A 25,091-nucleotide genomic window follows, 5' to 3' on the forward strand; every position below is an offset into this window, starting at 1 on the left:
CATGGCAGCTTTCGAGCTTCAGTGGTTGGGTCAGCACTACTCACCCCAGATCATCTGCCAGTGAAGAGCTCAGAAAGCTCCAGACTACTGCAGGCACTAGAACAAGTGTTGATCATCGTGCAGATAGCCTTCCACGATCAGGAAGTCCCTCGTCCACAAATGATACCGATGATCAAGGCAAGTATGGCTTTTTTTTTTTTGCTATAATACATCCAAACCCTCTCATGTGCTGAATCCCAGCGTGTTGTTTTGTCCTACACAGGCATCCTCTTGGTCGCCGTGCTACCTGGTCAAACCAGAGCTGTTTGCTGTTGCACGCAAGACCAAAGTCATTGTTTGATTGCATTGCTCAAACTGCATTGTCGACATCAGGCTCTTTGCTGGGGACTGCGGAGCGTTCACAATGCAAGCAGTAAAACTTTTGGCCGCCGTGGGCGCATTGGCCGGCAGTGTATCTGCAATCCCTGGTCCCGTGGCTCAAAGCAAGCGAGGTGGCCCTAAAGTTCAGGTCCTACCACGACAACTCCCAGCAGAGCCAACTGGAGTACAGACCATCGTCAGTCCCAACGGTGTCAACATCACATATAAGGAGCCGGGGAAAGAAGGAGTCTGCGAGACCACTCCCGGGGTCAACTCCTACGCGGGCTTTGTCAATCTAGCAGAGGATGTGCACAGCTTTTTCTGGTTCTTCGAGTCCAGAAATGACCCGGCCAATGATCCAATCACCCTCTGGCTCAATGGTGGACCGGGAAGTGACTCTCTTATTGGGTTGTTCGAAGGCAAGTACACGATGGAGGTGTGTGGGACGAGCGTAGCACGACTGACCGCCTTTACAGAATTGGGGCCATGTAATGTCACCGAAGACCTCGTTACGCAGCTGAACCCGTACGCTTGGAATGAGGCATCGAACATGATCTTCCTCAGTCAACCCCTCGGTGTGGGCTTTTCCTACGGTTCGAAGGTGATGGAGCATCACTCTTGTGCAAGAGACGGCGCTGACATCCCTTTGTAGGAACCGGGTTCCTTGGATCCACTGCTGGGCAACTTCCTCAACGCTTCTCAAGCCAATGTGACCGGCAGATACCCGGTGATCAATGCCAGCGCTATTGGTAGGTCCGGCCGAGACTCAATATGGACCATCCAAATCTCACCGCGTCTGCAGATACCACCGATCTCGCTGCTATTGCTGCTTGGGAAGTCCTCCAAGCATTCTATGCCGCACTACCGCAGTTGGACTCGAAGGTACAGTCCACCCAATTCAACTTGTGGACTGAATCATACGGAGGTAGGCGGTCACCTCTTCGTCGTCGGAATACCAACTCATCTGGGAACAGGACATTACGGGCCAGCCTTCTTCAACTACTTCTACCAGCAAAATGAGGCAATTGCCAATGGCACGCAGACCGGCAAGTATTTTGAGTTTGTCAACCTGGGTATCATGAACGGCATCATCGACGAATATATCCAAGCACCGTACTACCCACGCTTCGCGAACAACAACACCTACGGCATCAAAGCCGTCAACGACACCGTATACGACTACATGACTTTCGCCTGCTTCATGCACAATGGCTGTCTGGAGCAGATCGAACTCTGTGCGGAAGCTGACACCACGACCCTAAGCGGCCAGGCTGTCTGCACTGAAGCGGAGGACATGTGTCGCGACAACGTCGAATCCCCATATTACTACTATGGCGGGCGCGGCGTCTACGACATCCGTCATCCATATGACGACCCGACGCCACCGTCATATTTCGCCGACTACCTCAACCTTGCATCGACGCAGGAGGCGCTCGGGGTCGACACCAACTACACCACGACGGCCAACGATGAAGTCTACTTCGCCTTCCAGCAAACGGGTGACTTCGTGTACATCAACCTCCTTGAGGACCTGGAGCAAATCCTCAACAGATCGACCGTCCGTGTTACGCTAGTGTACGGTGATGCCGACTATATTTGTAATTGGTTCGGCGGGGAAGCCGTCTCCCTGGCGGCACAATGGCCGCATGCCCAAGAATTCGCCGCGGCCGGGTATGTCCCGTTTATGGTTGATGGGGTGGAGTATGGCGAGACGCGAGAGTACGGCAATTTCTCCTTCACTCGCATCTACGAGTCGGGCCATGAGGTGCCATACTACCAACCCATCGCCGCCTTGGGATTCTTTTCTCGTGCCATTGGGCTTTTGGATATGCCCACAGGCACGACTAAAGTCGACGGCACCAATGGCGGAACTAACGGGACGGCGGTGGCAACGCATACCGAGTCGTTTGTACCATTGCCAGCCACCACTTCTTCGGCCGCTGCAGCGGGGACCAGTGCCGCCACAACAGCAGCAGGCAGCATCCCGATGAGATTCAGGAGGGGAGATTCATGAGATTGAGTGAGGCGGCCATTCCTGAGGCAATCATATGAATACAAAAGCGTGATGGAGGTTGTAGTCGGGCCAGCCACCTAGAACCCTCGCAGACCTTGATATGCACAGACAGATCAATACTAGTACCTGCTGAAAAAAAGAGACTAGAAATAATTGATCCCAACATCACCAATACGAGAGGTAGACGCTGTTGAGGATAAGCCAGCACCCGGTCCTCGCCTTGATTGACATGTATCTACCTAGGTGCTAGGTGCTAGGTGGTCATCGATCTTTGATACCGAGCATTTATGCCACACCAAAAGCACAACCCTATGTTGGATCCAGTATGGAACGACTAGAAAGGAGAAGAGAGGAATCTGGTTGGGTTCAGAGGCTACGGAGATGGAACCTCCGGGATCCGGTGGTCGAATCTGCCCTTGTCCTCTGTTGAACGAGCTCAGTTGGTGCAGCCCGACTGTTGCTGCTGTTTTGATTGTGCTGTTTGTTGGTCCCTCGTGTATGGGAGGGCGCAGAGCTCGACGCTGATCTAGGCTGATAAGACCTCGGGTAGGTGACATTCCGAGCCTTGAACCATCATATCATATCAGACCAGTCACACCTATCCTGTCGGAAGAGCATTACACTGAATCCAGATATCATATTAGTCATATCATATCATAGCATTTCACATCATCTCAGCTCGTCTCATATCATATCAAAGCAACCCATTCATTAATCAGCCATAGCCATACCTCCAACCACCACCATAAGACCAACAGCGAGATACCCAACCGTGCCCAGACGATCTGTTCGACGGACAACAACACCAGCGGCATCAGAAGTCACTGACCCGCGCGTATTCGCCACGGCCATCTCAGGAAGTCCCGCCGCGGCGAGGGTGTTCTCCCTGCCCGGCCGCGGGCCGGTCTTCATGTCGATCCAGAGGAACAAGGTCGTGCCACACAGCGCGGGCAGGCTGCGCGCGTAGGCCTGCTGCTCTTCCCACGGACATTGCTGGACGCAGCCGACTTGCGGGTCGTTGCTGACTTTGTAGCTGGCGCAGCGGCATCTCTCGAGGGCCAGCGTCGTGGTTTCGTCGCCCGTGCAGTGCGAGATCGTGGGGTGCGTGGTCATGCAGGCCGTCGTGCATTCGCCGACTGGAGCGTCGTCTAGTTGAGTGTCGGATTGAGCGTGGGTGAAGATGGTGGGAAGATGGCTTGTGGTGAGGAGGAGGAGGAGGGCTGTTATGAAGTAGGTTGATAGAGGATGCATTTTCTTTTCCTTCCCTTCTTCTCTTTCTAGGTAGGGTGATAGTGGCCCCCTTCTAGCTAGGGGTGATAGTGTTGGTGTTGGTGTTGGTGGCCTGATTAGGTGGAGGAGAATCGTGGCGAGGGAAGGAGGATGGAGCAGGACAGAGGACAGGAAGAGAGGAGGGTGTCAAGAAGAGAGGTGGGTGTCGAGAAGAGGATAATATAACAGAGCCGTGGAGGAGATGTGGGCTTCCAGGGAATAGAGGGGTTAAGAGACACAGAGAAGAACTGACGAGGCGAGAGGAGGATAGAAGAGACCACGAGAATTTGGGAGGAGTCGAGACAAACGAACCAGACTAGAATAAGAGAGATGAGATAGACTTGGCGAAGGCAGGTTAAATTCAAACTGAACGGCAAGGTCGTCTCAGCTTACCATCTATGGAAGAGAGGTTCGTAGCAGCTATAACCATATGCGGGAAGCCAGTCGTCGCAAGGGTCGTTGAAGATGTATCGCCGTGATTCCGGAGACGTGGAGGTATTTGTTGGTGTTTATAAATAACCTTGTCATGAAATCGAACCAAAACGGTCCGCTGCCGGGCTTTAAGCTGTCGATCAACATGCTGCACGATAAGGTTCGAAAACCTTGTCTGTTTGAACTCCGGCCACAAATGAGCATCGAGATTTCGCCAGGGCCCACGGCCTCAAAAGACCTCCCGGCTTCAATATCATGATCGGTGGACCAGGCATTGTTGCTGTTCTGGAGTATATAGTCCATCATATTGCCACCTCAACGCTCCTCTTTCACGAAGGCTTGAAAAAAGAAACACCCCCTAAGGAGGTGGGCGAGCCTTGTCGCGTACCATGAAGAGCGCAAGGCTGGCTGGACGGTTGACTTCGTGCCAAGTCATCAAGTTGATGGTTCGCGCCACAGGCGCTGTCGAGACGTTAAGACGGCCGTCGATCCAAGTGCAACAAGTTCAGTTCATCTGCGTATTAGGAGTCAAAATGTTCCCTAGAAACAGGCCAGTCGTTCCTTTTCTCTCAGACTGGAAAGTCGTGGGATACTCGAGGACTTGCCGAGTTCTGTGGACTCAAATAACGGCGACTGAAACTGAACTCCGAGGAAGGACTTCACCATTGTAATGCTCCGCATGGTCCTACTTGTCTTGTTGAGCCTTGCCTCACTGCAGGTTGTCTTTTGCTTGATAGACAATTTCATGAGAAGGAAGATGGCAAGCGTGATCAGGCCCTAGATCCGTTGCGTTGCTGCGTAACTTTGTTGAATGCCAATTGATCAACCTAGTCAATCCGACCTGGCTTGGAGATGAGACCATGGCAAAGGTCTCGCGGCTCGACAAGCTCAATATCAGCATCCCCTTCTTGCACGTCTGTACGCCCCTGTTTAGGCCACACATCTTAGTCATAGAGATATACTCCATCTGTAGGTTGTTGTTATCTAGGGCCTCGGCGCGGGATCCGAGTGTGAGGGCTTTGCCAGCCGCCTAGGCACTGCGAGAAACGATGTCGGGTCTGATTAGTGTGTCGAAACCACTCTGATTGTCGACACTTTACTGACCTCGGCGACTTGCTGCTGGGGATCCGAGGCCAGAACAGAGTATTGAGATGGACATTGGTGTTGAGGTTGCAATTGAGGTTGAGATTGAGATTGAGATTGAGATGGTGATTGAGATTTGGATGCGATTTCTAGCACGACGTCATCTCAACAACATGATCTCACAGTCTCAAATCTGGCAACACGACAAGGACAAGGACGACAACATCAACATCAACATCCCCCATCACGATTGAATATAGCTCTATCCAGGTCACACATTCTCTCGCCAGGGATCTCCCATCGAGGTCCATCAGCCGCTTGATGCGGTCCTTTTTCCTCTTCGGCCGCTGCGTTGGCCGCGGAGGCAGAGCCGCTGTCCTGTTCACCAACCGCATCCCACGACGTCAACAATCCTTTGCCAAATGGACCACCCGAAAATACAGTCTGAAGGACCCCCGTCAGCGGCGATACCCTACCCTCTTGGTCGCCGCCGCCGCGCTTTCTCCCGTCGCATTCGTCGAGATTGGTGAGGCCGATAACGAGGAGGGCAAGACGACCGAGATGCAGATGCTGGAGATATCCCGCCAGGAAATCAGCAAGAAGGTGCCGGACGATGCCCGTGGCTTACATCGGTTATACAAGAGCGTCATCTATTTTCTCGACCAGTACATATATGAGCCCCTTGCGACCGGGGTTCGCTTCGTCTACCTGGCCATCATCTTCGTCCCCGTCATCGTCACCATCCCCGCCGTCTTCATCGGCCCGCGAAGGAAAGACCACGACAACGAAAGAGCTGGAACACTATGGTGGTACGGGTTTCTGGTCAAGTCTATGGAAAAGGGTGGTCCTGCTTTCATCAAGCTGGGCCAGTGGGCTGCTTCAAGATCCGATATCTTCCCTTCCGAGATGTGCAAGATCATGTCTGACTTGCACTCCAATGCCCCCGCCCATTCCCTCCGGCATACGAAGAAGACCATCTCAGAAGCATTCGGTGGTCGCATCTTTGACCAGATATTCGTCGAGTTCGACGAGAAACCTCTCGGTGTCGGTGCCATCGCACAGGTGTACAAGGCACGGTTGCAACCCGATCTTGCAATCCCCGACGACAGCGACCTCGACGTCCAGGACAGAAACAAGCTCAGCACCCGTATCAGGAGAAATGTGGATGCCTTGGTCAAATCCAGCCCGCAAAGAGTGCCCTCCGCTTACGTGGCCATTAAAGTCCTCCATCCCAAAGTGGAAAGAAATGTTCGCCGCGACATCAAGATCATGGCCGTGTTTGCCGCCATCATCAATGCCATCCCGACAATGGAGTGGCTGGATCTCCCCAACGAGGTCGCCAACTTTGGAGAAATGATGCGATTGCAGCTTGATCTGCGCATCGAGGCGGCAAATCTGACAATTCTACGGAAACATTTCCAGAATCGTACGACGGCTTGGTTTCCACACCCATATACAGACTTCACCACACGCACTGTCCTGGTCGAGGAATTTGCCCAAGGCTTGCCACTGGCCGCCTTCCTCCAAAATGGCGGAGGCGCTTATCAGAAGGAAATCGCCAACGAAGGCCTAGACGCGTTCTTGCATATGCTTCTGATAGACAATTTCGTCCACGCAGATCTCCATCCGGGGAACATCATGGTCAACTTCTACAAACCCACGCAGCCAGACGTGAGACTCCCGTACATGACCCGACAAGACCCAACACAACCCGCGAGCGCTTCCGAGATTGACGCGTCCGAAGCAGTTTTATCGAGACTGCGTCCTTACATCGGCAAGAAAGCGGAATGGGACGCTGCTCTGGCGGAGATTGACAAAGAAGGATATCGACCCCAACTCATCTTCATCGACACGGGCCTGGTTACGGAGCTCAATGCGAAGAATCGAGCCAACTTCCTAGACCTCTTTCGCGCCATTGCCGAGTTTGACGGCTACAAAGCCGGAAAGCTGATGATTGAAAGATGTCGTCAGCCTGATGCGGTCGTCGAGGGTGAGGTTTTTGCCCTCAAGATGCAGCATCTTGTCTTGTCAATCAAAGGGCAGACATTCGCCCTTGGCCACATCAAGATTGGAGACGTACTATCAGAAGTGCTCAGCATGGTCAGATCCCACCACGTTCGGATGGAAGGTGATTTTGTGAATGTGGTCATCTCCATTCTCTTGCTAGAAGGCATCGGCAGAACCTTGGACCCCGATCTCGATCTTTTCAAGAGCGCTTTACCCATTCTGCGACAGATCGGATCGTCCGATCCTGGAGCTGTTCTCAAGAGCTTCAAGGAGGGCGATTTCTCAATGCTGAAAATCTGGGTCGGACTCGAAGCTCGGAGGTTCTTCCAAGCAAGCGCCGATAGCGTTGAGATGTGCGTCAAGTATGATCTCCTCAGTCCGAACTTCTGAGATGGTCCCACGCACCCGTTACTATCGGAGACACGAAAGTCTTATATCTTACGCCGCCAAGGGCCAGAAGCCTGTTCCTACACGAAGCAGCGCCGCATCGTTCGTTCATCGGCCATGCTGGATACGGAGGCATGTAATTTCTCCGACAATCGGAGACATATTGCAGTCACGTTTGCATAGCGGCATGATTGTTGCTTCCTCTGGATGCTTCATACCAAGATAGTCTGGCGTCTGGGCAGGGCTTCGAGTGCCCGGAGGGTTACGACTTCGTCAACTGCAGCTGTGTGGGGGCAGCACTGGAACGCGTTGTGCGTGGATCGCCAGAGCCATTCCTCGACCACCTGCCAAACAGGTTGTGGCGTAGGTGTTCATCAACTCGATTGGCAACTCTGCAGTGTCTGGACGCCCTTCACCTACCGAACTCAGGACGTGCCGCACTATTGTCTGGCTTTGTCATCTGCATGCTCTGCATTTGTGTGTGCCATCATGTGCGTCGGCATGCAAAGCAGCTCCCCAGATAGAATGCGAGACTCGACAGAATTGAGAATGAGGACGTGGCTCTCTCGGAGCGTGATTTGGCCAAGTTACGCAAGGCTAGAGACATTGAGGGTCTCGATATTGCCGCGGCGAGATTGCTGCAGAAGGGGTATCGCTACATGATTTGAGGGATGCACGCCCCAGCAACAACGGAGAAGTCACCCAGCGTGGAGGTTGTCGCTGTCGTCCTTCGGTAGGTCAGGGTCAGGGTCATGGTCATCATACATATGCCTTTCTGGACAACCGCGACGTGATTGGCGGCGGTGTTGTCTCACTGTAAGATGGTTATAAATATTGGTGTTGGTAAGCAACAAGTTGGACCGCAAAAGAACAGTCGCAGTATTCTAGCGCAGCCGGCCGAAGTGGCTGACGGCTCGGAACTGTGACGATGCAATGGCTAGGAATCACAGATGATGTCTTCCTGTATATCTTGCTCCAGTGAAGCCTCTTTTCCGCAAGCGATGTACAGCCTGGTGTTATACAGTGCAATGTGATGATCCCCCCTGTCGTCGGCTGGTGTCCAGCCTCTTAAAACGGCGTGACTTCTGTCTCGGCAGACCTGCCCATTCAATGGGGCCTACGAACTAACTCCGTTATCTCACTATCTCAACAACCTTTAGACGAAGCCATCGACCGACCACAATGCACTGCATGCCAGTCAGTAGGTATCCAGTGGAAGCAGCAACATGACGACTTGTTAGATTTGTCTTTGGAAGTGCAAGCTTGGTGACCAGGGTGACTGACAGAGGATTTCGCATCAAGGCTCATCCAGAAGAAAGGAGACGACCGGGGCTTACGAGCTACATCACATCCTTATCAATGCCAGGGAGATATCAATGATCATCAGCCATGAGGCGGCGCAGCCATGAACATCGATCTCGAACAAGCTCTGACTTCGCTGCCGTCATGCACTCGCTGTCGCCAACGTCGTATCAAATGCGACGATCGTCTGCCAAGCTGCCGGAATTGTATGCAAGTTGGCAAAGAATGTCAGTTTCGTGACCATGTGGTCGGTGAAGATATACCACGGCAATATGTTCTGTCATTGGTTCAGCATCTTCAAGCACTGGACCCGGCCACGCCAAGGGGTCAGGTCAATGGAGATTCCGGCTTGCATGAGGACCAGGACGAGGATCAGGACCAGAGTCTCCGGAGCTCGAACAAGCAGGGGGACGCCGAGATTCACGAAGACTCGCACCCTCCAGAGGTCCAAGACAAGGATGGGACGAAGATGTTCGACATCTTTGCGGCCGTTCCGAGCACCAGTCATCTCAATGACTCCATCGTTTCGTATTATGGCCCGAGCAGTGCGTATGCCGCAGCATATCTAGGATCCGACGGATCAGACCTCGAAGTCACCGCGCCGACAAATCAACTCGCCCCGGAACCGTATCGACGCTTCTTGGACGCATTTGCTATCAACAGTCGACCCAGATCTGAAGCGACAGACGCTGGGCTGCCAGGGGCAGTCTACACGAAAGCACTTGTGGCCCATTACCGTAAGTCAATTGAGGTATTCTTCCCTGTCTTGGGCGACGAGTGGTTCTCACACGTGAATTCCTTGGACCTTGACGATCCCGACACCTTCAACAATAACAACACCCTACTTGCACTGGTTCAGCTCGTGACCGCGCTGTCACTTCAATTGATGAGTCGATCTGAACCGAGTCTCACGACCATGGCTTCTATGTATTTCTTCCGCATCAGTGAAAGAACTGTGCATCGAGCTCTCAGGTCGCCGAACCTGCAACTACTACAGCTATTCACTCTTATGTGCATATACCTGTTGCTGGACAGGAAGGCTGGCGACATTTGGACCGCGCTTCATCATGCTCTGTCAATATACGACGCCTTACACCTTACAGCCGGAGAAGATGAACAATCGAAGCTGATTCGAAATACCCTGTTCGTCCTAGAAGTGTATGCGGAAAGCCAGCCGATTTTAGGGTATCAAGGCTAACGTGGCATTCTTAGGGAGATATGCGTTGCTCTGGGTCGACCAACCACCCATGCGTGGACATTGGAACCTGTCGCTGTTCCAAAAAGCATTGCGGACGTTCTCTTCAATCTATCAAGGATCCGACTCTCGGTCCACCGCCACTTGATCATGACACATGCTCACACAACCCGCACCGCGCAGTGGACAAGTATGGCTACCGAAGAACTCGGGAGTTGGATGCAATCTTGGAATGACATGCTCCAGCGCATGCATCCTTGCTCCCATCTTCCTCCACTGAGCTTTCTACAAGCCTGGGGACGGTTTCATTTCCATCAAGCGGTCTTCGAAACGCTATCTTGCTCGCGATGCCGCGGTCATCCCCTTGTCGACGACGAAGCTGCGAATGCTGAACGCTTGATCGAGAACTACAAGGTTCTAGACGAAGAGGGTCCCCAATCGGATTTGGATTCGGCTGATCAAGCCATCGAAAACGAACATGTGTCTATACCGTCCTTCACACCTTTTCTTCCATGGATACAGCAACACATTGTATTCAAAGCCGCCGTCTGCCTTTTAAACCAAAACCACCACAGCAATGAGGATGGACCGTACGAGAAACCCATTCACCTTGCTCAGTCACTGCTTCTTCGTTCGACCAATCAAGAAGCCCATGCTATGAGTGAGATTCTACAGCAAAGTCTATGCTGCACCGGATCCGCATCAAAACAGACCTGAACAGTGAACACTTTCTGCAATCAAATCATCGACTACTTGAGTCTTGTAGCCCAAGACCATCTATCTATCTGTGACCAGAGACCTGACACAATCACAGTTTGGCATCTCTCTTTCTCTTTGACTCCTCCTTTCTCTTCAACATCTCAGGAACATGTTGGTCATAGTACATGACCCGCCCCGACTCTCCTCCCTGAGCAAACCCCACCGCCAACCTCGCCACCGCCTCGGCACACCACGCCGCCGGCTCAAGCGTGACCCCGTCTTTCGCACGGGCCTGGAACAACGCTACCTCGTCCGGCGTCATGATGCCGTCATACCGGCCCCGGATGACCTCCGCGGGCATCTGCGTGTCGGTGAGTCGAGGATATACTCCCTGCACGCGGATACTTGGATTCTCCAGGGCCAGGATCCCAATGAACCGCGACAGTGCCGCTTTGGAGGTACAGTACGACGTCCAGCCGTGGTAGGTGACGTTGGTGTCGCATGCAGAAGAGAGGATGACGATGCGAGGATTGGGGGACTGGCGAAGATGTGGGAGAGTAAGCTGGCACTATTGAGAAATCAAGATGATGATACGTTAGTTTGTGGTGGTGGTGGTGGTGGTGGCCGCCAGGGAGTGAAGTATGCAACAATGTCCGGGGGAGAAAAGAAAAGAAACCCCACAGAGTTGGGAGCTGGATATGGGGTCAGGAGAGTGGAGGGCAAGCCAGTATGGGGAGAGAGAGGAAGTTGTTGAACAGCTTATGCTATCTCAGGGTTTGTGATCATGTCGACGTCGATGGAAAAGCAGTGACTTCAACACCAACAGGACAGCCGACTCACCATAGCCATGACTCCAAAGACATTGACCTGGAACGCCCCTTCGACCGCCTTCAGATCCATCTTCTCAACCCTCTGGATCGGCGTCATCAGTCCGGCGCAATACACCAACGTATCAATCACCCCCGCGACATCCAGACACGTCTGGATCGCCTTCTGTCTGTCCACGGGATTGGTGACGTCTCCTTGCAAGATGTGAAGTCTGCTGGATTGAGATTGAGGGTGAATCCTCGGCTGGTGCTGCTGCTGCTTGTTGCTGCCACCCTTCTGCCAACGCAACAGCTCTTCGTCGACATGTAAGCCGAACACGATCACTTTGACAGTCTCGGGCGCGTGGGAGAGGAGATAGCGGGTCGTTTCTAGACCGATGCCTTGGCCTCCGCCGACGACGAGGATGGCTCTTTGCTTTGACATTTTATTTTTGTTTTTGGTTTGTTTTCGTTTCGGAGAATGGGATATGTGACTTTTGTAGTACCTGGATATCTACCTAGGCCTATGTGGCATGCTTAGAATATCTATATTTATATTGATCAACGCTGCATCCCCTTTCCGACGGTGATGGTGGATGGTGAACACTGAAAAGAAACCACCCATCTTAAGATCGCGAAATGCAGATGATTAACCAGTCCAATCCTCAAGAAATCTTATCTTGCATGCACATGCCACACAACTTGCGAGAATCTCTATCTATCTATCGACCTAGATATGCTTCTAGGGTTGTTGTCAGTCGCTGGTTTCGCGCAGATCCGCCCGTTGCTGCGGATCTCGGCATTGCGCGCTCTGGCTGGCCATGGCATCCATCTATGATATATGGGATTAGATCGGCTCATAGATAGGGGGGTTCGCTATCAGTCGTTCGTTTCTCCCCACAAGCATGCAGACAGAGTCCTCCCGTCGTACAAGTTGGCCAGTTCCGGCATCAATCCGTCGGCCGGTTCGGGGTCAGTTGCCGATGCTAACGACCGACTCGTCAATCGTCGAAGCTGTCTGCCCTACTGCCAACTAGCAGTCTAGCACTCGAGATTGCAGTTGAGCTTGTGTGTCTCTTTTAGAGCGGTTACTATTCTCAGTCCCTTACGAACCGAGCACCAGTGTCAATATCGATTCGACAAGTCCATCATCCTGACACCAAAACTGGAAGAAGCGCGAGGACTTACTTGAAACGCACCTAGACTACCCGGGTGAAGTATCCAGTCTTGTCATACGCGATCAGGATATCTCGCAAGGTCATCAACATGGTCAACAAACGGGTGCTCGTCGGCTATGGCATTGACGTGGACGCCGTGTCGAATCATATCAACACCACACATGGTGGAAAGCCGAATCTGATGAATATTTCCCGTGGTATGTATCTGACTGTCATGCACCCTACCTTATGCGGTTGTTACTGAACTTGGAGACCATTGTTTGCGGTATGAGGGTTCATTTCCCGGCCTGTGGTGTGAAATATGCGTATTGATGTCTGCTTCCTGGATTCGATCTCGGCTGGGTCAACATTTTCTTTCTTTCTTCTTTCTGCTTTCTCCTTTCACTATTTGTTGATAAGCGAGACCTGCTGATTCGGTCACTTGACCTCGCATAGGTGTCTTTGGAGCAACTCGTGGAGTCGAGCGGTTGCTCAAGCTGTACGAGCGGAAAGGCATCAAGGCTTCGTGGTAAGTACGGGATTCTCATCTTTGAATAACACACATCAGCTACCGTACATCTCATTCTCACGAATTGATTGTCTGGCGAGAGCGAGCCTTGTCGAACTGGCTCTACGTCGCCGAACCCTGGTCACTCCTCGGCGTGGCATCCCTGTAATCAAGAGTCATGACCAGAACTTGCTAACATGTCCTTTGTCGTTCACCTTCAGGTATATCCCAGGCCACTCGATTGAGACCTTTCCCGAGGAAATGGCCAAGATCAGGGACACCGGACATGAGATGTATGTCAAGTGGGCATAGCAAGCTTTTACTCTGTAAGGCTTGAGTACTGGCTAACAATTGATCGACTCAAACAGAGGTCTACACGGATACACGCACGAGTAAGAAGAAACCCCCACCCATCTTATGCCAATGTCAATGCGTCGCTTTGTGGCATGTATAGACTCCTTTTTTACAGCCACTAACCATGTGATATCGATGTAACTAGATTTCCCTCCGACCTTTCGCGAGAGCAACTCGAAACCATCCTAGTCAAGACCATCGACATCCTGACCAACTTCTGCCACGGCGAGAAACCGAAAGGATTCACTGCCCCTGCTTGGAAAAACAGTCCTGACCAGATTGAATTGTTGGAAAAGTTGGGTATTGGATACGGTATGCGATTGACTCGGAAATCCCCTTGTCTAGATCGATCGATCATTCCATTCAAACATCCATCTTATGTCTACTTCGTGAGCGGGTCATTCATACATCAATCTATTGTTGCTGTCCAGTCTCGCTGAGTAAACGTTTGGCAAACCAGAGAATTGACTTCTATTACAGACCACTCATTCATGCATGACGACTTCCAGGCGTACTATGCCTCGACCGGACGAGATGAAGTCGTCTTGACCGATTATGCAAAAGAGCCGACCGAATGGATGGTCCCCATGAAACATGCCCAGAAGACCGGGGTGGTGGAGATTCCTGGTACGTACGAACATCACTTTCCAGACTCCCTGAGACTCCCTCTCTTGGAGAGGCACTGCCGGTGGCAAGCCGATTCTAACACCAAATCCGACAGCTTCCTGGACTCTCGACGACTGGCCGCCTTTGCAGTACATGCCTGACCGACCAAACAGCGTAAGCTTGTCTTGACCCAACCCCAAACCCCTTGACTTTTTCTCTGCCATTCTTCTTTTTTTGTGTCGATTCTCTACCCTTTTTGTTCCATTTTGTCTGGAGAGAGCTGTTCAGCCTTCTCTCCAGCAAAAGATGAACACCCTCCACCACTTTGTCCTAATAGTGTTCTTTGCAACTGGCACAATAGTGGAATGGAACAAGTTGGGCATGGATTGACTTTTCTTCTCGATACAGCAAGGTTTCGTGGATACATACACGGTCGAGCGGCAATGGCGGGAGCAATTCGAATGGTGCTACCGCGAATACGACACCTTCATCTTCCCCATGAGCATCCACCCGCAGGTCAGCGGGCGACCGCATGTTCTTATGATGCATGAAAGGTCGGTTGAACGTTCCCCTTTTGCCCTTTTTTTCTTTCGCCCCTATCACTCCAATGGGGTGCTGTACGATCAATCGATCAATCCAAAACACGTTACACCAGTGGTTTGCCAGAAGTGGATCATCTCTCGCTTTGAAACGTGCTTTCCCTGCGCTCTACCCCTCAAAAAGGCTCAACTTTCAAGTTCAGTGGAGTATATTGACAGGCTAATGAGCTTCTATCAGACTTATCGACTGGATCAATCAACATGAAGGTGTGGAATGGTGTACCTTTGCCCAAATGGCCGAGGAGTTCCGGAACGGAAAGATATAGCCATCGCCATTCCTTACCGATCTGACATCGCCCACGAGGTTGAGGTCGAAATCGAAATCGATGGCTGATGTGGAACAAGACGTTGGCGATTGCAATCCCCCAATTATCTTTTTGAAACCATGAAGCTGTATCTGAAACATCGACGAAGATGACGGTCAACGAAGGTACAGGTCTCCAGTGAAGAGTCTACACATATCGGACCATATACTTGGTAGCTATATGTATCACTTCAGAAAATGCAGATGCAGACACAGATATCAACCACTCATTCATTCACGACAGAAGCCTGAACGGATCGCATACGGAGGTATAGTCACCGTTGTCCTTTTGCTTCTTCTCTTTCTTTCTGCCTTTGTGGGATGATATGTAAGGACTTGAAGGATGTACTCTAACTGTGTAGAAGCTTGTCTTTGCTTTGTACTTCCCACAAGCTGGCAATGACCTCTGATAGTCAAGACGAGAAGGTCGAATCAGAGAACAGAGTACAGACTACTACTGCTAGCCGTCAACATATACGACCAAGTCCATCTATCTGGACCAAGAAAGAATCCTGGCCCAGTGTTGATCCTTGATCGTTTCTTCGCGGTCGATATCCGCATCGGTTGGTCGAATGCGGAATTGGTCGATATCAGTCTCCGCAATCCGAACTGGGGGGTTTTGATAAGTAGAAGGAAGAAGACCAGTAGCACACTGTACACAACAAGTCGCTATTTGAATCCTATTTCAATCGCCTAGTCACTGCCCGGACAGAAGCGAACTCTTCACACCTCGTGAACAGAATCGGAAGGAGTCAGAGTCTATCACCTACAAACACTTAATGGTCATCCTTGAGACCGACACTCTCTTTTACTACTTTTGAGAACTGATTCTCTCTGTTATTACTTGTGCCTTGGATTTCATTTTCCCCTACCCTCGACCATCCACTCGTCACTCATCGAGTATATTCTACCCTGCCACTATGATCGCCAAAGTCACGACACCGCCTCTTCGCATCGAACTCAGTGGGACGCCTCGAGAGGTACGTTGATAGATATACCTGATACCTGATCCCTGATACCTGATACCTGATACCTAACCAACATCTTCTTCCACTATCCAACACATTCCAACCCCCACCTGGCAAGCATGATATTGATACCTGGAACTCATTAAAACATAACAGATCGGTCTCCAACATGGAACGCTCCTAGCCCAGCAAATCCGCGGTCAGATCCGGGTGTACGACACCATGTTCCGCCGAACGTCCAATCTCGACTGGGACGCCGTGAGAGCCGTGTCGCGAGAGTACCAGACGACACTGCAGCGACTGACGCCAGACCTGTATGTCGAGATGGAAGGCATCGCCGAGGGCGCGGGACTGGACGTCTTGGACATCGTCGCGCTCAACTGCCGCAGCGAGATTGCGCTGGGGTTGTTTTCCGACGGCTGTTCCAGTCTGGGCTGGAAAATGGGAGTTACCACAGAACCTGGTGAAGGTGATGACGAAGATACAGGAAAAGTGGTGCTCGCTCAGAATTGGGATTGGACGGCTAGAGTCAAGGAGAACTGTGTCATCATGTCGATTGAGCAGCCTGGGAAACCCAAGATCTTTATCTGCAATGAGGTAAGCTGGAAAAACAGAAAAGGAAGACTCTTGAGACCACACTCACATGGACCCCCCTTTCATCCATACGGAAGACTAAATCACCTGTGTGACTTGTTTTGGACGAGACTCAGATGAACAACTCGCCCGCCCCCGCCTTCTTTCTCCCCCCCTGTTGACCGTTGACTTCTTCTTCTTCTTCCTCTTGACTGTTGATATTCTCTTCAAGACTGATGTTTTGCGCGTTGCACCAACCACACAGGCAGGACTCGTCGGCAAGATCGGGTTCAACTCATCATCCGTCGGCGTGTGCATGAACGCGATCCGGGCCAAACCCACAGACAGCAGCAAGATCCCGGTGCACGTCGCTCTGCGAGTCTGTCTGAACAGCAATACCGCGTCCGAGGCGATCGCGCAACTAGATGAGCTCGGGAGTATCGCGTCGACGCAACATATCTTGCTCGCCGATGCGGAGGGTCCGATCAGCATGGAGCTCTCGCCGCGTGGGGACGTGCATATTCGACCGAAAGACGGAGACAACGGCATTGTCTGCCACACGAACCATCTGCTCGAGAACCGCTACGTCAAAGAGTATCCGTGGCTCGCGGGGTCGCCGATCCGGCTGGGCAGAATGAGAAAGCTGAGTGCGGGAGTCGCGCGAACAACTCCAAGCGGCACAGACGTTACGGGAGATGTGCTGAGAAACGAGATTTTTTCGGATACATTCAACGCCCCGCAGGCGATCTGTTGTCAGGAGGACCCGGCCAGGCCGATCGAGACACGCAGCAGCACTCTGTTTTGCATTGCGATGAAATTCGGTCATGGCCTGAAACCGACGGCCGAAGTGGTCTGGGGGCGGCCGGGTAGTGGCGAAGAAGGGCCGGTGATCACTTTAGGTGGGGAGTAATAGTAAGAGCATGGATGCGGTGAATGGTTGTCCGTGATACCTCATGCAAGAGTCGTTGTCGTCGTCGTCGGCGTCGTGTTGCCCTCAGTCGGCTTTTTCTGTTCTTGCATTATCACTTGTCTCTGGTCCCCGCTTCCTTGCCTTGTTCAGAATGGCCAGTGCATCTCGGCTTGCCCGGCCATGATATCCCAGTCCTGGTCGGTATAATCTCTGAAAACATTGATGGTATAAGCCCACGAATCCAGATCTGTGGTGTCGAATACTTGGTCAGCATCGGTCGCCGTCTGTTCTCCAGTGGCTGCGAGTCCCAAGGGGAAAGTAGCTAAAGGTAACTCTCCAGGTGCTGTCAGACTGGTCGGCACCGAGTCACCGCTGGGGATTCGTTGAGCAGCAGCCCCAGAGTTCAACAGGATATCTGCCGACAGCGAGAAAGCGACGAATAAGTCGTGTTTCAAACCCTCAAACTTTTGCTGACAGACAGAAGCAGTGGGCCAGCGGTCGGTAAGGAGCATCTTTGAGACAGTTAGTGATGACCTGAGTAACAGTTTACAGATTTGGCGAGCATACCAGGATTTCAGAATACTTGTCCAGGACATCGTTCACCTCCCGGCTCGAATGGCAGCGCAGAAGAGTTTGATAGTGGTCTTTGACCGATCGAATAAGAAGAACACCGGCAGCGGTTGCTTGATGGGCACAGTGCCAGTCGAATTTCAGGAAGCCTCTGTGGAGCATCCGGAGGTAACCATCGGCGATGCCGTTGACAGCATCGAACCCGGTCAGCACCGAAGTTGTGTCTGGATGCGGGTTTCGAGGACAATGCATGTGCAAGTACAGCTGGCCCGTGTAGGTGACGAAGTCGAACCAGTCGAAGCCGGTGTCGTGGAGCATATCCAGACTCCGCCGCCACTCCATCAGTTCTGCATCTTTGGCTTTCATCCATTCGCTGTACGGGAGGATGCTGGGGTCTTTGCTTTGGAAGTTGACCGCGAAGATCTCGGACTGGATCTGTCGAAACCGCACGTGGCGGAGAAATCGTATGGTCTGCGTCTCCCGTCCAGGACGTAAGGAGAGCACCTCGGCGTCCAGGTTCTGATAAGGCCATCCGACATCAACGAGATCGTCCTCGATACTGACTGCGCGGTGAGCGGTAATGGAAATGGATCGGTCCATCGAATATAGCTGGACAAAGTCGTCAGTCAGAGGTGCCCTCCCAATAGCACAAGGTGAACCCGACTTACTGTCCAGAATATCTGCCTACGTAACTCCGATTGTTTCTGATCAAAAATCCCCAAGGCGGCGTCAGGCTCTTTGTGTAGTCCGAGGGCGATGGCCATTCTCACTGCCATTCCCTTCAGAGTCCAGACTTCTGCTATTGCAGGACAGAAGTTGGCAAACTGGCAGAGCAGCATGGTGCATTGGAGATGGCAGAGGGTTGACGCCGATAGCGTATCGTACCGTTGCATTGCGAACCGGTACAGACTTTGGCTGAACGACATAAGTCGGTGGTGATTGGGCGACTTGGAGGTCAGAGTGCTAATCGCCATCATCATGGTCACGACAAACTCGGCCCGACGCTGGAGGTCAGCATTGACGGTCTTTGCTCCGTGGTAGACGAGAGCTTGATATAGATATAGATCTTCCTCGAGAAAGAATGGATACTGGGGCAGCACCTTCTCGATGTAGACCTTGATCAAGGCATCAGCCACGTTCGGCGGTACCGCATCTAGTGTCAGGATGTCGTGAGGGTCAGACTCCGGTTCGTTGGCTGTTGCGGAGTCAAAGTCGCCTGGGGAAATGTCGACAGACGCCGGGAGGATGGAACTTTTCATGATGAGTGGTAGCAAACAGGGGCCAGAGAATCCGATGATAGTTCTTTGGTGAGAGCTTCGTTCAGCCTGGCTGGCTAACGCGGCCGCTCGATCGTGATTCTGTTTTGCTGACAGGCGACGACTTGTTCCAGTGTCTCTGGCCGTCGTAGTGTCATTCGATGTTGAAGCACTAGTGCCACTGCTCGTTCCGCTGTTCCTGGGTGGAGGAGGAGGTGGTGGTGTTGCTGCTGTAGACTCTAGCAGTGCTATTCTCTGCTCAAGATACTGGACGAGGCTGCGTGCCACAAACAAGACTTAAGCAGGCTCCCCGGTCTAACAGCTTATGGTGTGTATTACCTTCTGGGAAGTTCTTTGGTTGTAGTCCTGTCCAGACCGACGCATGCAACGCCAGCCCTCGCACATCGGGCACATGCCGGGGTGCCATTATCGCACTAGAAGCAATTAGAAAACCAGCAAACATGGACTGTGCACCGCATGCATACCTTTCTTTTCATCCGATAGCACCGCGAACAGGCGTACGTTGTACGTTTCATGGTACTGGCCAAGATTTGGAGTTGAAGAGGGCAATCTCGTTCTTGCAACCTACAGAGGGAAGAAAAGGGAGCGCTATTCGACCGCTGCTTCTATAGTCCGTACCCTGAGGCTACGTAATCTCCGGTGCGACCAGATGTAAACCTTACCGAGATAACAAGAGATGATAGAATAGAGGGACAAGCGCGGGAAGACTGAAGACTGATTAGGCTTATCGTCGAGGGGTTGCCAGCCTGATGAGCTGCTATTGGTGAGATTGGGGAGGGACCCACTCGGAGGGCTTAAGTCTTAACCACCTTCAAATCCGACACGGTAAACAAGGGATAATGCTTCCTTCTCATGGCACCGATAGTGTTTAGATTCACCCGCTGGCGATGATGCTTACTACAGAGTATATGGAAGAGCTCCTAAAGCCTTTGGGGCGCTCCGAGGCACATTCGGGCCTTGTCTTCTCCCTGGGATCTGTTGTTTCCAATCCAACCCCTCTCTAGAAGCCTTGATAGAGAAGAACGGCACCTTTATATCCAAAGCAGGCTTTCCAGCTTTTCCTTTACGGCTTAACTCGTGACTTTTTGTCTTCAATCTGACCCACTTTGATCTGATAAAGGACAAGAACGATGCTATATTCTATTGAGAGCGTGGCAACAGCTTCAACTTACCGCCCCATCTCCACATGGCGGAAATCTCGAGTCCTCAGCTTCGTCAACTTCACCCTGTCTCAAGCTCTCAACAAGTGGACCTCTTGCGCAAGTCCGACAGGCGTATCCTCCTTCAGGACTCACTCCTCAACCACCACCTTCAAATTGTTCTTCATCTCCTCAACCTCAATCCTCAACTTCTCTTCGTCGCGAGGAACAAACCGGACCTTGAACATCTTGGGCGCATTCAAAACACCACTCGGAGTCCTGCCAAACGTCTTCCACGAGGTCGGCGGCGGATCGGCCGGATCCATCTTCAACTCGAAGGCCAAGATCATGCGCAGGAGTAATCCGTACATTATCCGATTGGCGATCGACCAGGCAGGACACACTCGAGGCCCGATCCCATAGGAGAAGAAATTCAATGCGATCTTGTTGAGCTCGGGATCGAGCCACCGTTCAGGCACGAAGTCGTCGACTGAGGGACCGAAAAAGGATTCATCTGTTGTACGGTTTATTGTTGTTAGCCATGCTTTCTGTTGAATTTCCATACATCAACATATCAACCTATTGATATTGTTGGATGGCGACATTCACGACTGGGGCAGGGGAGTTACGACTTACCATGATTGGCCGCCTCTGAGTTCATGTACAGCCTCGTCCCTTTCGGAATGACCACTCCAGACTTCAACCGGATATCGTCGTTAGCTTCGTGTGGCAGACTGAACGGCAATACCACATAGTTGCGCAGCATCTCTTTGTACAAGGCGACGATATACCCGGCATGCTCCTCCTTGAAAGCATGTTCCCGCGCGTCTCCATTAGGGTACTGCTCCGTGATCTCCGCGAAGGCCTTTTGCTGCATCTTTTCACCCTCGGGAGTGATCAGCCCGCTGAATCCGGCACAGATATGGCTGGGCAAGCTCTCCGTACCCCCTTGAAGCATCGACGTACAGCATTTGATCGCATTAGCTATTGTCAGAAGTCATATGTCAGCGGTCTGTGTCTTGTCTGGTGAGTCGTATTCAGAGGTCATTCCATACGAAGAGTGAGTTTGTTGTCTTTATCATTCAAGACCGAGGCAGCAATGCAGTCTGGTTGCTCCCCGTTGTTCAGCCTCGTCTGAAGATCCTGAAGAAGCTCGCCGATCATCTGGCTTCTTTTCTTGGACGCCACTTCTCCAGCTTCTGCCATACGGCGGAATTTGGGACTCAATCGGAGAATCGGGACGAAATCGGACCATGTATTGGACGCTCCACGGACGGTGGTAATGATCGAGGCGTTGTCAATATACTCCCTCAACCAAGGATCATTGGCGTCTTCGAACCTCTTCCCGAAGGTGATCTGAAATAGGAGGTTCATGGCGACTATCTGCATCATCTTCAAGGGGTTGATGGGTGTCTTTCCATAGTTGCCCTGCTCGGCCAAGTTGATGATCAGGCGGTCGCCCTCCTTGTCGAGGCCGGAGAAGAATTTTGGCCATTCAATCGGCTTGAGGGCCTTGATGCCTGCGAGCCGTTGCTGTTTGTAGTTCGCGTCCAGTGAATGGGAGCCCAGGTCATATCCTTCATCATAGTATCAGTATATGGGGGGAATGGTTTTTGTTGTTGTCCACACGTACCGATGTACTTCTCGAAGACGTACTGCCTGGGCCTTGCAGATGTGAGGTGTCCATTTGTCACAAACAGTTCGCGCACTGAGTCGACCGTGTTGGCGATCACGACTCTGTTCCGGCCGAATTTGACTTGCAGAAGATCTGAGCCGAATCGTTTTCCCCAGTCGCCCCACAGCCTCGCATCGTTGACCCCTGACGTCCCTGCGTGAAGATGAAGGTGCCCGATGAAAGGGAGCGCAGAGGGCATCTCAGGGATGCCATGAATCCTTGGAATGTCGGAGGAGGTGCCATACTTGACACGTTAGCTGGCATCCCTGTTTTGGTGGTTCAAATTCTCATGCTTACCAGCCAAAGGCCGCATATCACGACCGTCAATACGGCGCAGATGTAGAAAAAACTGCCGGGAAAGGAGTCGAACATCTTGTTGTATCTGAAGGACCGTCCCTTGTTCCAGCATTTGAGGATGATAGGCTTCTCTGAATATACGTTTCCTCCCCCGGCTGGCTGTGCGGCATGCTGAAAGAGCCTAGCAATAGCTTCTTAGCATAGCTGTACGCGTTCTTCGGGTCGGCATCTGGTCCGCTGTCTCCAGGACAATCCGCGCCTCGCTTCTCAATCCGCTTCTTCACCAACGCCGCACGTAAGAGGTCAGTGATACCAGGTGCGACGATCAGTAAGTGAGCCGTCTCACCTGGGATAAGGTCGGCGGGGATGCGGAAATGACCAAATCCGCAGACGTGGCGGACTTGGACGAGATAGATATCTTGCCCCATCATTGACGGAGGGGGTCTGGGGCACCGCTATTCAACAAGTTGCGACACATTACTCCACAAAAGCGTTGTATCAGGGGCTGATCATAGGCTTGACGGCCTCATGATAACGCTGGTCCGATGTCAGATATGCTGCCGCCCACCATCATAGCTCGCTTCGTCGTGATTGCCTTGGGCGATATCTTCTTCCCGGAATGTCTGACCGCGTCCTTTTGGAGGAGTTGGTCTCGCACAGGTTGACTGGTGTATATATTTGCCCTGGCTCACTGCCAGCGGCTGTGAATTGTCTCTCCCTTGTGAGAGTGGTACGCGACCTTGACCCAAACTTACGTGCCTGCTCGAGTCTGTCTTGCTCTGAAAGTCTCCAGCCATGGGTCTCTTGACACCAATCCGGACGGCAGTATGGGGTGCTCCGGCTGCCACCAAGGCTGAACGTACCTTGATTCGCAAGATTGACGTCTTCATCCTGACATCCTGCTGCTTGCAATACTGGGTCAACTAGTGAGGAAATATCCCTTCCGATATCTCGCTCAGACCAGATAGCTAACACCCAGGGCCAGTCTCGACCGTTCGAACTTGAACAGCGCATATGTTAGCGGCATGAAAGAAGACCTAAACATGGGAGGCGATGATCTCAATGTCATCAACACAAGTATGCCTCCTTCTCTCACGTTTATCGTGGCCTTCAACAGACTGACATGACCTTGTTCACTCATAGTCTTCTGGTGTGGCTACTTCGTAGGCCAAATCCCGAACAATATCGCAATGCAGTACATCCGTCCTCGATACTGGATGACATTCTGCATGCTCTCGTGGGGCCTGTTGACCCTGGGCACCGGGTTCGTGCATAGTAAAGAAGCCATCATGGGGATTCGCTTCGCGCAATCCTTGTTCGAAGGGTCAACCTTCACCGGCACACATTATCTCCTGGGCAGCTGGTACAAGGACGAGGAACTCGGCAAGCGGACGGGCATCTTCACCAGCAGCGGCCTTGCCGGGACTTTCTTTTCCGGTCTGCTCCAGGGGAGCATCTACGACAGTCTGAGTAAGTGGCTTCAAATCTCATGCCGCTGCCATCAGGCTCCAGTTGTGCTGACGTCCATCACTCGTAGATGGCAAGACGGGGCTCGCTGGTTGGAGATGGATGTTCGTCATAGACTTCCTCATCACCATCCCCATCGGTGTCTTCGTGTACATCTTCTTTCCAGACACACCGGAGACGACCAAAGCGTTCTACCTGACGCAAGATGAAAAAAAATTGGCCGTGACCAGGCTGGACAACCACTCTGCCAACCACGGTCATGGAGAGATCGATACGACCGTATTCAAGCGGATTTTCGGTAGCTGGGAAGTCTATGGTGTAAGTACCTTCCCCAGTAGCGCAGATGATTTCAATAGGTTGTCCACTTGCTGATCCAGATCAACAGTTCTGCTTCATCTGGACCATGGGATCCAACTGCGAGATGTTCTCTTCCAACGCCATTCTGAGTCTTTACCTGAAATGGACGGGGGACTATTCGGTCGAGCTGGTCAACTACATGCCCATGGCCGTCAGCGCGGTCGGCATTGTATGCACTCTGGTCCTAGGATGGTATTCCGACTTCACCAGACGATCATGGCACGTCGGCGTGCTGACATCGTGCACGGCCATCATCACTGGTGCCATAATGCTGAGCCCTCCCAATGACGCCGCTCGAATGTTTGCCCTTTACCTGAACGGCATCCAATATTCAAACCAGACGGTGATGTTTGCTTGGGCGAACAGACTCACCTTGGACGATGCTCCGAAACGGTCTATCATCCTCGCAGCCATGAATACGGTCGCTGTCATCTTCTATTCCTTCTGGTCCATCAGCTTCTACGCAGCAGACCAAGCACCCAAATGGACCCGGGGGAGTATAGCCATGATCGTCTCCGGCTCGTGTATGATGATCGGAGTTTTCGTCGTCAGGTATCTGGAGGCAAAGACAGCCAAGAACCACACGCTCGGTCAAGCTATGGAGGGAATCGAGACCTCGTACAGCTTGGAGAAAGGCGACAACAAGGGAGCCGCCGAGACCGCGGTTCAAGACGTCGAGTAATCGATAGTTGCACTCGTAGGGTCTTTGGGTTTCATATCATCCATCAGTACGATTCCGTGCTTTAGAGTGAGTGCCCGTAAGTGCATGCTAGTTA

The 25,091-nt window shown here is 52.1% G+C and overlaps 10 protein-coding genes across 10 annotated transcripts; 6 read left to right on the forward strand and 4 right to left on the reverse strand.

Annotated features, from left to right (window-relative positions):
- Positions 1-403: 403 nt before the first annotated feature.
- A1O1_03399 (carboxypeptidase D) lies at positions 404-2,374 on the forward strand (the record flags this gene model as incomplete). Its single annotated transcript, XM_007724304.1, has 4 exons — positions 404-961; positions 1,013-1,109; positions 1,163-1,285; positions 1,335-2,374. 4 exons carry the CDS (start codon positions 404-406, stop codon positions 2,372-2,374), a joined length of 1,818 nt encoding a protein of 605 aa, XP_007722494.1.
- A 711-nt stretch (positions 2,375-3,085) lies between these two features.
- Positions 3,086-3,625, reverse strand: A1O1_03400 (uncharacterized protein; the record flags this gene model as incomplete). Its single annotated transcript, XM_007724305.1, has 1 exon — positions 3,086-3,625. One exon carries the CDS (start codon positions 3,623-3,625, stop codon positions 3,086-3,088), a length of 540 nt encoding a protein of 179 aa, XP_007722495.1.
- Positions 3,626-5,479: 1,854 nt separating this feature from the next.
- Positions 5,480-7,555, forward strand: A1O1_03401 (Atypical/ABC1/ABC1-C protein kinase; the record flags this gene model as incomplete). Its single annotated transcript, XM_007724306.1, has 1 exon — positions 5,480-7,555. One exon carries the CDS (start codon positions 5,480-5,482, stop codon positions 7,553-7,555), a length of 2,076 nt encoding a protein of 691 aa, XP_007722496.1.
- A 1,402-nt stretch (positions 7,556-8,957) lies between these two features.
- On the forward strand, positions 8,958-10,052 carry A1O1_03402 (uncharacterized protein; the record flags this gene model as incomplete). The annotated part of the gene is made up of 1 exon (XM_007724307.1): positions 8,958-10,052. One exon carries the CDS (start codon positions 8,958-8,960, stop codon positions 10,050-10,052), a length of 1,095 nt encoding a protein of 364 aa, XP_007722497.1.
- An 805-nt stretch (positions 10,053-10,857) lies between these two features.
- On the reverse strand, positions 10,858-11,999 carry A1O1_03403 (uncharacterized protein; the record flags this gene model as incomplete). The annotated part of the gene is made up of 2 exons (XM_007724308.1): positions 10,858-11,316; positions 11,589-11,999. The coding sequence occupies 2 exons, from the start codon at positions 11,997-11,999 to the stop codon at positions 10,858-10,860; spliced, it is 870 nt and encodes a 289-aa protein (XP_007722498.1).
- An 821-nt stretch (positions 12,000-12,820) lies between these two features.
- Positions 12,821-14,368, forward strand: A1O1_03404 (uncharacterized protein; the record flags this gene model as incomplete). The annotated part of the gene is made up of 7 exons (XM_007724309.1): positions 12,821-12,929; positions 13,168-13,240; positions 13,441-13,512; positions 13,588-13,611; positions 13,719-13,885; positions 14,054-14,200; positions 14,295-14,368. 7 exons carry the CDS (start codon positions 12,821-12,823, stop codon positions 14,366-14,368), a joined length of 666 nt encoding a protein of 221 aa, XP_007722499.1.
- A 1,634-nt stretch (positions 14,369-16,002) lies between these two features.
- Positions 16,003-17,533, forward strand: A1O1_03405 (isopenicillin-N N-acyltransferase; the record flags this gene model as incomplete). Its single annotated transcript, XM_007724310.1, has 3 exons — positions 16,003-16,062; positions 16,207-16,647; positions 16,889-17,533. The coding sequence occupies 3 exons, from the start codon at positions 16,003-16,005 to the stop codon at positions 17,531-17,533; spliced, it is 1,146 nt and encodes a 381-aa protein (XP_007722500.1).
- A 146-nt stretch (positions 17,534-17,679) lies between these two features.
- Positions 17,680-19,362, reverse strand: A1O1_03406 (uncharacterized protein; the record flags this gene model as incomplete). The annotated part of the gene is made up of 3 exons (XM_007724311.1): positions 17,680-18,045; positions 18,101-18,712; positions 18,772-19,362. 3 exons carry the CDS (start codon positions 19,360-19,362, stop codon positions 17,680-17,682), a joined length of 1,569 nt encoding a protein of 522 aa, XP_007722501.1.
- A 1,309-nt stretch (positions 19,363-20,671) lies between these two features.
- A1O1_03407 (uncharacterized protein) lies at positions 20,672-22,393 on the reverse strand (the record flags this gene model as incomplete). The annotated part of the gene is made up of 4 exons (XM_007724312.1): positions 20,672-21,033; positions 21,156-21,503; positions 21,575-22,096; positions 22,153-22,393. 4 exons carry the CDS (start codon positions 22,391-22,393, stop codon positions 20,672-20,674), a joined length of 1,473 nt encoding a protein of 490 aa, XP_007722502.1.
- An 893-nt stretch (positions 22,394-23,286) lies between these two features.
- On the forward strand, positions 23,287-24,997 carry A1O1_03408 (uncharacterized protein; the record flags this gene model as incomplete). The annotated part of the gene is made up of 5 exons (XM_007724313.1): positions 23,287-23,417; positions 23,477-23,568; positions 23,635-23,961; positions 24,029-24,276; positions 24,344-24,997. The coding sequence occupies 5 exons, from the start codon at positions 23,287-23,289 to the stop codon at positions 24,995-24,997; spliced, it is 1,452 nt and encodes a 483-aa protein (XP_007722503.1).
- Positions 24,998-25,091: the final 94 nt, after the last annotated feature.

This window comes from Capronia coronata (assembly GCF_000585585.1).
Source record: "Capronia coronata CBS 617.96 chromosome Unknown acBCG-supercont1.3, whole genome shotgun sequence".
Lineage (NCBI taxonomy): Eukaryota > Fungi > Ascomycota > Eurotiomycetes > Chaetothyriales > Herpotrichiellaceae > Capronia > Capronia coronata.